This window comes from Physcomitrium patens, chromosome 11 (genome assembly GCF_059467195.1).
Source record: "Physcomitrium patens ecotype Gransden chromosome 11, ASM5946719v1, whole genome shotgun sequence".
Taxonomy (NCBI): domain Eukaryota; kingdom Viridiplantae; phylum Streptophyta; class Bryopsida; order Funariales; family Funariaceae; genus Physcomitrium; species Physcomitrium patens.
Window position 1 is genome coordinate 6,041,564 of NC_143420.1, and position 12,150 is coordinate 6,053,713.

The 12,150-nt window shown below is 37.5% G+C and overlaps 1 protein-coding gene and 1 long non-coding RNA gene across 9 annotated transcripts; one reads left to right on the plus strand and one right to left on the minus strand.

Moving 5' to 3' along the window:
• Positions 1-226: 226 nt before the first annotated feature.
• LOC112288736 (uncharacterized) lies at positions 227-3,152 on the minus strand. Of its 8 annotated transcripts, XM_090254199.1 has the most exons (5): positions 3,059-3,152; positions 1,781-2,805; positions 1,455-1,534; positions 1,258-1,323; positions 227-813 (listed from the first exon to the last, which is right to left on the minus strand). In XM_090254199.1, exons 2-5 carry the CDS (start codon positions 1,851-1,853, stop codon positions 673-675), a joined length of 360 nt encoding a protein of 119 aa, XP_090110325.1. In that variant the 5' UTR covers positions 1,854-2,805; positions 3,059-3,152; the 3' UTR covers positions 227-672. The 8 variants fall into 8 exon arrangements, 4 of the variants coding, with proteins under 4 accessions (XP_090110325.1, XP_090110326.1, XP_090110323.1 ...); XR_002971656.3 differs by having other exon boundaries at positions 1,472-1,529; positions 1,781-3,139; XR_016505424.1 differs by having other exon boundaries at positions 1,455-1,529; positions 1,781-3,139.
• Positions 3,153-5,200: 2,048 nt separating this feature from the next.
• LOC149988124 (uncharacterized) lies at positions 5,201-11,119 on the plus strand. The gene is made up of 3 exons (XR_016505426.1): positions 5,201-6,692; positions 7,056-9,709; positions 9,879-11,119. It is a non-coding gene; the product is annotated as an uncharacterized LOC149988124 (long non-coding RNA).
• Positions 11,120-12,150: the final 1,031 nt, after the last annotated feature.

Genomic DNA, 12,150 nt, shown 5'->3' on the forward strand with positions numbered 1-12,150 from the left:
TATCAATCGTTTTCTACATTTCTCCTCCAAATTAGTACATAAACTCAAAACCCCACAAACTTAAAGAACACGAATTTCGGCATTTATAAGCATTAAATTTTAATAGAGTAATCCAAAGACAACCGTAAATTGCTCTGCACAATCTTGTATCGTCATTCATCGACTGTACTGACCCAGGTCTCAGGGCAAGTTACACCACACATGCATTCATGGAAAGAGTCGAATGGATGACAACGCGCACAGTTATTATGAGACGGGTCCCACAGACGTAATTAATGCCTCCAAATTCTAAACTCATAATCCCTCAATAGTGTCGCGGAATCCTATTCACTACATTTTCAAGCCCTTGCGCAGAAATCGTCTTGCTGGTTAAAGATGCTTACTGAAATCTGCGACAATGACGAATCAGCCGGTCTTTCCCGAGTGAAGGCATGATCAAAATTCACTTGACCACTCCATGACAGTTATTTATTTAGAATAAGACACAGATATATATCATTTGAGAGACTATTTCACGCTTCTGAGCTAGAGTATTCATTCCAGGTTAGAGTGATCCATACTTGGTGTGGTATTGGTCCGTATTTTGATTTTATAATTGTTACGATTAACTCGAAAAATGTACATTTTTATCAACTTAACGAACTTTGCAAGGTATGTTCTTTGCAACCTACCTTACCTACCTTGCTTTGGAAGGTCTGCTTTGTGAGACTTCTCATGCTTGGGAGTCATGATGTCACGTTGACCACGACCAAATGCATAAGATGCAAACGAGATGCTGCAGTAGAACAACCCCTTACTCGTGCAGCACATCAGCTGCATAGGCGAAGATTGTGAGAATCCAAAGTGAATCCCAGCTCAAACGTGGACCAAGTGCTGGTCTATTCTCCTATCTAAAACATGACAAGAACAAGCCCGTACAACCACGACGTATTTCAAGGAACATACTCGGACCAAAAGATGAAACGAGAAAAATACAAACCATAAACATCACACAAACAATTCATTCAAATTTGACTTGCGCAAAGCTTCTTTTAAAGTTGCTCCAAAATCACAAAAAGTAAAAACATTATAAAGCAGGCCTGAACGACTTTAGTTCATTTACATATTGAAACTGCTGATTACAAGAGAAGCCGCACACGTTAGAAGATGGACTCGTAAGCCAGAAGAGATACAAGCGAAGCTGCGCACTAAGAGCCGGGTCATTGAACACTCCAAAAGTAAGACGATAGCTGACCCTTACTTAGGTAGCATGCGTACCAACGGGTCATTAGCGGCCAAGCAATTTCCGGCTGGCTTTTGCTCAGAAACATGAAAGCAGCAGGCCTGTGCAACAACCACAGCCTCTCTCTCATCAGTGTGACTAACCAAAGTCAACCGTCATGTGGAAACACTTTTTGGATCTCTATCTGGCTTTTAAGAAGAAAAAAAAATCTCTGATATATGGTAGTATATACCAGAAACGGACACTGACCAAAGCATATAGAGCGGGTGCAAACACGTGAAATGTACTCGAAGCAGGACTCCATAGCCTGTCCTGCAGTGCTTAAGAATCAGTCTTGGCTGCAACAATAATTCTCCTCCTCGTCATCCACTCTTAACAACCAGCAACACTGTTGATGTGATTCTCAACTACATCTCAGCTACACTACTGATAAGATCCTCAACTTTTTCACATAAATATCACATCAAACCCCATGGAACTAGGACATAAGCACATATAAGATCATACTTCCAGACAAACCAACATTCCTACATCAAGGTTAAGCACTCAGGCTCAGACCTATTGCAATGGATTTAGGTAGCACATGAGCCATTGCCGAGGCTCTCGTCAGAACCGACTCCGAATTCACCATCGTGGCCCAGGCGCCTGCGTAAGTGTGAAAGCTCTTGCGACATAGCCCAAAGTCGCTGCTGCAGTGACAAATTCTCCTCCTCCAGGTGCTGAATATGTGTCTCTTGATCAGTGGCCACGCCCTGATGTCTCAACGGAGAATCAGCATTGTACAGCATCTCAAAGCGTTGCAAGCCATGATCAATTCGCTTTTCTAATTGTTGCACAGAATCTGCTGGACGTCGACCACAATGTTCAGCCTCAGACTCCCCGCAGGACGACGAGCCTGAGTCTCGTTCCATGTCGTCCGACCGAAGACGAATGCGTCCGTTCATGGAACCATAAGCATTGACTCCTAGCTCATTCGCTACCTGGCAATCACCCAGACTTTCAGAAGGCCATAACATAGGAGAGATAACTGGCGTTTCCAGCACGGGAGTTGCAGGCGACAACAATGGCGCGTTGATGCCAAGCTTCCCTGCTCTCATCAAGTAAGAACTTGTATTGTAAGGTGCACAAGGAACACGGTTTTTTATTGTTCTTCTGTTCTTACGCCGGGTTTTATGTCGCCGGGGCAGGAGCTGACGCTTGGCAGAAGGGCCAGAGTAGAACCTTGTAGGATTCTGACACTCTGCAGTGGAGCGCATCCATGGAGAATTTTTGCTGTCGAGTGGGGACAGCGACACAAGCAACCAGTCTCGCTGCTTTGAAGGAAATCCCATCTACTCTAGTGGAACAGCTTCAACCGTTCTCAAACACTTGCTTCTTTCTGTGTGTCGGCAAAAGATAGATGCAAAATAAGCGGAGAAATCGAAGCCAACTATTATCCAGCTCGATTGCTGTCTCCACCGCTATATTCCCCGAGCAAGAAGCTCGGAGAGCGAAGCCGGGTTAGCGTCCTCGCTAACCTCTTCAACAACGTACGTCCAAACAGACTAATCGCACACTTCAAATCGTCACACGTCGATCAGAAGCTGCAAACCACGGTACAGCGTAAAAATCAACTGCAAACACCTCCGAAAATCCTCGAAAAGCCACCACCGTAACACACAACAATCTCTCAATCGCGCTCCAACACGCCACGAAACTCTTTAACAAAACCACAACGCACGTTACTCTTATGCGCACGCTTGAAAAAAACTAGGCAAAGAAGGAGATCGCGGAGTTCCCTCAAATCCAATCCGACTTGATCGAGTCGAAATGTGACCGAGGCCTTAAGCGCCTCACCAGAAGACGGACGTCTCGCTCCGCACGATAAGGGGATGAGCGCTTCGCATCGAGGAGTACTACAGGTATTGTTCGAGGGATGGGTTTGAAGACGAGATGGGGATCGGGGCAGACGCTTTACGGGAACAAGAAGACGTCCCCCAACTGCTCAGCTGTCACGAAGGCACGACCCCACTGGCTCCGACCCCCTCCACCACGTGTGCTGAATGAGCCACCGTCTCAGCCAATCAAGGGTTCCCCTCCGTGGGCCCTCTTCCAATGGCCTCTTTAATAATAAAAGTATTTTACTGAACTAAAATTTGATATTTTCTTATTCTTTCCTTTCCATATGTCAAAGAAGCCCCGCGTCATAGATTTAGACATTTATGGTGCACGTCAAGGTATAAAAATTGCTTTCTATTTCATGAATTAGTTTTCAATTAATTGTTCAAACAAACTTAAAACTGCCCGAATTCCATTTGAAATCACAGGTTGATTCTAGAAAGCAACGAGGAAGTAATACTATCATGAATCTGTGACTAATGAGTCCGAATAATTATTGAATTTCAATCCATCATCTCGATTTCTTCTAATATATGACCAGAAGTGACTGTCGAGGATTTGTACTTTGTTTACATTTTGGGTTCTGTATGTTGATTAGCTCAACAATAACTGTGCTGTCTAATGTGGACTTGCATCACATTTCATCCACTTGCTATAAATAAAACACAGACCACTACTATATATGTTGTTGTATGTTGAATACACAATTAAATGTGTATTTATAATAATACGTCTCATTTTTAGATAAAAATTCACAGACATTAGCTGCCCAAAACATGAGAAATGAGGGAAATTAGAAAAAACACAAAAATAATAACAAAATTTCTGATATTGTTGTATGTATGACTTGGATAGTGTTACAGTGTTAACAAACAAGCCATGGTGCAATGATTTTAAAATTAAAACTATGTATGATACATGCACGGGATTTGACAGTAGGAGCATGAATTATCTGAAAAATCTTTGATTATATTCATTTCAATTCAAACTATCTCATTTCACAGCAAATAATGGAAATCCACCATAGTGTTGAATGTACCTTTGAAGCAAGCATCCTCAAAAGTGAGTTTGTACCTCCAAAGGTTTGTCTTTGCCCACAAAAATTCATAGATTTCCTTTTCCTGCATCTAAACCCAGAAGTGGGCTAGAGCAAAATTAATGAAGTTGGTTTTTAAAAGACATCATTCAGTATTTTTTTAGATGCCTAAAGCAAACTTATAACACATTATATATATATATATATATAACCATCATATGAGGGATTAAATATACCTAATGGAAGTCGATAGTGTGTTTGTCAAAGTAAACTCGACCTTCTTATAAATGTGTGGACTTTTATATTTTTAGCCATACATGCATATATTCGTTTATCCAAATTAAACAACAGAGTGTATACAGACTTATAGAGACATGACAGAGGCTCTGTTCAATCTTAGATGCCAGAAGAAGTTGAAACCCTAATCTTGTGGTCCTGCTGTTTGCCCACTCTGGAAGAAATTCAACCCCACATGGGAGGTTTTCGGGTGCTGCCCGAGCTCCCGGGAGAAGGTCAGCCTAAACTAAGCTCGGGTGGATACTTATAATGCCCAAGGGCCAAGGAGGACTCTGGAGCCCTGACAAACCGGGGCTAATTCCACTCACCCACCCTTCTAAGTCATTCTAATTTCAGCCCCGGTCAAACTGGCCGGGCCCAGCCCTACTTGGAGGGTTCACTATGATGGATTCCATCTGCGGTGCATATTGGTGTCTTCTCGATGAATGTAATCGAAATGAGAATGAATGAAATATCTCATCCATCTCCCCAATTTTTGTGCTGGTACATGCTTACCCAGCACGCAACGGGCCCATGATAGCATCTTGTCACAGGCTGCCCATTTTCGCGTTTAGGATGAACAGAGTTCGTGACAAGGTAGGGGATGAGTGGCTGAAGCTTTAGGTTACGCAGGGAGGGACGCGATGGTCTGGTTCGAATGCTGTTTCGCAAGTTCTCGTTCGTCAGATGAACGGTCGACGAATTTACCAACATATTTTCGTTTTTGATGAGTAAAAGATGGTTCATAGTAATTTTTTATTGCGTCCGATGTAAATTTGAAATCGTAATTGGATGGTAATTTCTGCGTCTTACTACAGTTTAATTCTACTCGTGGCATGATGTGTTCTACTATTCTAATGACTTTACAACAAATAATGATTCATTATAAGAGAATAGAATTTAATCTTACGAAAAAAAACTAATTTTTAGAGTTTTTGATGTTATTACATATCAGTTCGAAATTGTAGTTGGTTTGAAAGTGATTTGGATGCATGAGAGTGTGTCACTGAATATGTTTTGAAAAGAATTTTTTTTGGAAAAATATGTAAATGTAATTGAATATATGTATATTAACACTACACCCCTAATTGATATTGCTACACTCTAATTAATACTTACAACAACTAAAGGGAGGTCAAGAAGTTAGCAACCTCCTTGCAGTGGTTTTGTTGACCAATCAGCAAATTAAGTCAAGGGGTGGTACCCATGGAAAAACAATTATTTTTATTCTTTGCCCCAAATAACTAGCTTCACTGCTACATCCCTTACCACTTTGTGAATGATGCACTTCAGCAAAAAAGTAGAAATCTTCTTCATGAAAGAGGTACGAGCAAGTGCAAAAACCAGAGTCAGCTCAAGAGCCTTTGTTGCAACAAGAGTGGGAATAGATGCTATATTAGCCTCAACCACCATAGCTGCAGCTATCACAAGAACAACAACAAGGAACAAAAGCTTGGCTATGGAATGTGACAAAATCATGGGTGATGGAGACAAGGAGTAGTTATGCAAGAAGATAGTATAAGCAAATGTTAATCTTGGAAGTGGTGACTCAATTGGTTATAGATAGGGGGGCGGCTTAAGTACCAAGATGCTAAGGCCTCTAACTGCGTCGAGTCATGTGGCATTGCTTTGATATCACAAAAAATTCCCTACAAGGGTTCTGCCCTTGGAGATTGTTGCATGGCACTACCTCTTGACTGTGCTTGGTGACTGATCAACAAGACAACTGTAAGGGGCTGCTACCTCTTCACCTCCCTGCAATTGTTACAAGAATTAATTATGGTGCAGCTATATCAATTAGAGATGTAGCATTAACAATTCTCTCTATGTTTAAATATAATAATAATAATAATCATAAATTGCATTATCATGATATGAAATAATTTTAGCATATATGGCAAAAAAAATTATCATATTCATTAAAGACAAAATAATTATTGATGTGTAAGAAAAAAAAAAAACAAAAAAACCATTATAAATTTGTCTTTGAAACAAAAGCAATGGTCTTAACAAAAACAATTGTAACAACACAAGACACACAGCAATTGTTTCAACAACAAATCTATCTTGTTATGTGTATGTAAGTATGTTAATTACCAAGAAAGGAACAAACTTTCTTATAAACTCCAATCACAATGATACTCATGAATTTGTTGTTAGTTATGACGAAGTAATGGACAAATCATATCAAATCATTTTATTTTATTTTATTTTATTTTTTGCAATTGCATTGTGGATATCCAGAAATCTAAAGAACCATCTCTGATTCTTGAACATCAGGTCATCAACCAATTTTAATAATTTAATTTTTTTCATTTATATCTACATTCATTCAACGGACACTGCATATAAGTTATTTGTTATGTTTAGTTTTTGGTTTAAGCAAAACTGGTGCAAAGTCTTGAATTTTAAAGAGGTTGTAAATTTTGAAATTCAATGATAGCAATGTTATCAATATTGTGTATTTTTCTCTATTATTTAGTTCAAAAAATATATACATATTATTTTGAGGATGTAAATATACAGACACATGCTCCCCATACAGTACATATTTTGAAAAACCACAATTATTTTTAGATATGCACTTGTTGAAAAGATCTTCAGCAGTAAAACTAAAGTTCAAAACTACCACAATTGATACAGAAGACAGTCCCCAAGATACACACATGTATATATGTGCACATGAATATATATATATAATAACGACAGAATCAAATTCAATATTCATGTGGAGAAATTTTTAAAGAATATTTATGGAAGGAGGCATGAGGTCAACAATTTTAAATCGTTTGGTTAGTTGAAAATGAAAAAGCCTTGCTTAATTGGCTATATTCTTACAAACATCATCCCAAAAGTTACAAGAAGAAAACATGAGACATTATACATTTTTTTCTACATAGAAAGACCAATATTGCTGGTTCAATTTTATTGTATGCTTATTTCAAAGAGGTGTTTTGTACAAAGAAATGGGAGTTTGTGTTGGAAAGTCCAAAAAAAAACTCTGAAAGAAATAAGTATCAAGAACAGAAAATATTCGTGATAATTGATATAATCAAGGTATGATGTGATACAATTAGACTTGTGTTGATAATTGTAGTAATAATAATAAAAACAAGTTGATCCATTTTATGGAATATTTTTATTACATATTATCTCCGACGTCTATTTTTTCTAAAAATATAACACTACTTTACCAAAAGTACAACCTTCGTGAGACTTTGTCCCATGGCCTTTTTAAAGTGAGTTTCTAGATATTAAAACCCTGTAAAAATAAAAAGTAAATAAATTTTCATCAATAATTTTTTTTCAACATAATTAATATCGAATCTACTAGAAATGTCCTTTCAATGTTGCAATGGAAAATTGTTAATGCCCTATTTTGGCAATCCAAGAATCCACAAGTGGCCAATGTTTATCAAGATCAGACTCCATATCACCACCACATCCAGTAATTGGAAGAGGAATATGTTTGCCCCTCTTTTATAATTCAGCCAGGACCAAAAGCCCTAATTTAGGTTGTGAATTCAAACCATAATTGTGGTGACCAGGATTGGAATCCTTATCTAGTTCTAGGTTTCAAACCTTTGATCCAAGTCCACGTCCTAATCTAGGTCTGGGCTTGGTAATCAATGGTGGGGAGGGGGGTGCCATTTTTTGGAGGGTCCCATGGACTTAAAAACACTGTGAGACACACATACAATGTGGAGACCCAGCAGGTCTCATGTGATTGTCCCCAATCAGAGGAGAACGCACTTGGGGTATATAGGAACAGGCTCCCCTTCAAACCCTAGACTTCTACTATGCCACCAAGACTACATAATAGAAGGAAGTAGATGGGTCCAGCCAGTTACCCAGCTGGGCAAGTTTAAGCTATACCCACAAGTTTTGTAGGTACCTATCTTCTGTTTCTGTGCTTTCCATTATGTGAGGTTGACAGGTTATCATCTGTAACCTTCCCCTTTTAATTCACTCCATAGGTAACCATTAGCTGCTCTCAAGGGCACAACAATGTTTTGGGTCCTGTGCCTACAGCTTAGCATGGCCCCCAATTCCCACAAGTTATGACTGTGGTGGAGTCATATCAAGGCTTTGATTGCATTCACCTGCACTTACACAAATGCAAAGAAGGGTAAAAAAATCATGGCAAGGGATGTCAAGATCCATGGTGTAGAGAGCCTCTATTTTATGACAAGAAGGATGTGGTGATGAATTGTGAACATGGTTGTGGAGGGGAGAGTGAAGTTTTGAGGGAGGTTGCATTTGTGCCTTGGCTGCAGTGAGTGTTCATGTTCAATTTGACACAGGTTACTGAAATACCACAAAAGAATATGGAAGCCAATAAATTTTAAGGTTTGTTGTCCTGGAGTGAAGAAGAATGGGTTACAACATTTGGAATGCATTTATTGATATAAATGGTAGCTAACATTGTATCCCATGAAACATTTTTCATTGAATTTATCACTTGGGAAACAGTCCCATATATTTTTATCTTTTTATTACAAAGTTAAGTAAATAACAAGACATATGAAATGAATAGACATAGTTGCACAACTCAATAATTTTATCAGAAAAATGGATCCCAAAAGGCTCAACTTCTGATCAGGATTCTTCCAAACCCTGAAAAGGAAAATACATATAAACCACCCATGAGTTAATGTGCAAGACATGATTTCTCTCTACATTTTTTTCTTTATTCTCTCTTAAACACTTTTGAGGATTTTGGTCCAAAGTTTCAGGAGACCAGTCCCTCCCACGTTGCCAGACACTCCCATGCATTCACTTCATGTGTAACTCTAACAACCTCACAAACTCTTTTCAAGACAGTGCTGTGGTGAGTTGAGTTAAAGGTTAGAGTGCAAATGTATATGCATGTGCATGTGTATACACACACACACACACATATATATATACACATACACATACATGTGTGTGTATTCCAAAATTATAAACTGTTGTTACATATAAAATTTAAAAATAATACACAAAAAATTCACATTCCGTGTATTCATTTGCAGAAGAGTGCAAATTTAACACAAAAACAGTTAACCCATGTTGACTCATACAAATCATAATTGTCACAAGGCTAATATTAAGACATCCAAAATCAACAACATGAATGCTCCTCCTCACTAAATATTTGCAAAAGAGTGCAAAGACCACTTGAGGGGCTCATCCCCTTTGCGAGGACTTTTACTGAGAGGACATAGTATGCTTCTGATGTGATCCTCTTTATCCATTGGGAAAGGGTTTGCACGTGAAACAGCAGTGCTTGGGAACACTGGCACTCTGGAATAATGGTGATTTGTCACTAGCACTTCTAACAGTGTTTTCACATACCCTCTTAAACTATGAATCTTGTGGAAGTGTTTTTTTTTTTTTTTTTTTTTTTTTTTTGCTGCTTCATTTGATGAATTTGGATTTGAAATGTGTAATCAATCCTGATTGAGAAGAGGATCACTGTTGCAGGGATAAAGCAGTGCCTGTGCTGGATATCCAGCCTGAAATTGCAGACTCATTCTGTCAGCATGAATCAGGTGGATCACTGCAAACTGAATTCCAGAGGATGTGGAGAGGTTTTGCAGCCGTGCCATTGATTAAGTAAATATGCATAGCCATGGAAGCTGAGTCCCCTAGTCATGCCATGTATGTTTTGGCAAACTTTGTTGGATTTGGAATAGTTTGAAGCCATGACTGAGGGCACAAATTGCCACAAAGTTGAAAGGATGGTAACACCAGGGGCTATGATGCTTTTTTCTTGGAATCACAACTCTGAATCACTACTACTCTTGATTGTGCATTTAATGATTGAGGGTGTTTTGATTGATTGCTGAGATTTTGTTTGCAGAATTGCTGCTCATGCATGCATGGACTTTGAACTGCATGTTAAAGCTAGGGTTTCTGTGATGTCATGGAATGCAGGTCACACTGTTCTGTTTGCTGTGTCCAGTAGTGATTGCTGAAGGATGATCATATCCTTCAAACTTTGTTCAGTATAGAAAATAGGATTCAGGTGTTATCAGTTGCTCATCTTCTTTATCACATATTTCAAAGGCTTCCTGCCTGTTTCATTGGCAAACAATTGTCTCTCTTCTTGTTTATTTTGCTAGAATTATCTGGTCATGATCATTCTTGAAGGTCAATGATAAACATGAATAGAAACAATAAGATGAAGGTCAAGTTGAACATGAATAGAAACAATAAGATGAAGGTCAAGTTGAACATGAATAGAAACAATATGATGAAGGTCAAGATGAACATGCATAGAAACAATATGATGAAGATCAAGATGAACATGAGTAGAAACAACCCTGCATATTAGAGGTTCTGTTCTTATTCAATGTGTGTTCAAGTTTCCTATGATGTATTCCAGGCTCAGGGAGATATCATGATGTGTTGGCAACAAGGAATACCTGGCATCTTAAATTTACAACCTATCTTACATTTTGTTGAATATCCCATATTGTATGTACCAAAAGCTGTGACTTATCCAGTTCTTAAGTAATACACCAAAAGTGCCCTTTGTTTGGCTTTTGGCACCTTTCAATAGGAACAAATAATGTCCATCTTGTTTTTCATGCTTTCATCTTGTCTTCGTAACATGGTATCAAAGCTAGATGAACATCAATTTGGATGAATAGTACCATGGATGAACATGAATGTAGATGAATAATATTATGGATGAAAATTAGTTTGGATGAATAATACTATGGATGAAAATTAGTTTGGATGAACAATACTATGGATGAACATAAGTCTAAATAAATAGTACCATAGATGAATGTTAGTTTGGATGAAATTGAATGTTTTTTATGGATTTTATTTATTTATTTATTTATTTTTGGATGATTTGCTTGTTGAAGTTCTATTATTGTTGAATTGTTGCCAAAGTCATGGAATTGTTAGAGCTACTAAAGTTGGAATTTAAATTCTATTGATGTTGGTTTTTACTTAATTAAATCCCATTTGTTACTAGTGGTGAAGTCAAGTCTTTTTGCTCCAATATAGATTGGTACTTCTACTCTCCAAATATTGCATTTTGTAGATTATTTGTTAATTTTTTGTTTATAGTTATTTATTGCTATTGCATTAATTGTATTTGACAATGGCATCTTTAATAGATCATTTCATTAATCAATTAGATGAAAAAAACTATGTCACATATGCATTTGTTATAAAACACTTGATATGCATTTGCAAGCTCTACATGCATATAGATGTGACATTAAAATATCTTATGGATACTGATGAAAAATTAAAATGAAAATCAAAGAAAACATAACACAAGCATTGATTACACTCAATATTAAATCTTTTCAATTAACTCGTATACACAAATGTAATATTATAAAGGAGATGTGAGATATATTGGCTAAGATCTACAAGCCCTCAGAAGTTATTATTGAGATATTTTTAATGAAAAAATTGTGTAATCTTTGATATGTGGATGAAGAATCTATGGAGATTTTTCTTGGAGAGTTTTTTGATCTTAAGGATCAATATATTGAAGTTAGTCGTAAAATAAAAAAAAAGAGCATGACATTTCTTATATTTACTACATTATTAGAATATTAAAATCTATTTATTCAATTGATTGTATTTAAAAAAAGAAGAAATCACGGAAGAGGTAGTGCAATCTATTTTCCTTGAGGAGAAGATGCAAAGGAAGACAAAAACTAATTTTCTATTTTTTGCTTTAGAAGTGCATACAAGAAGAAAACAAGTCTTAAAGAAGCACCAC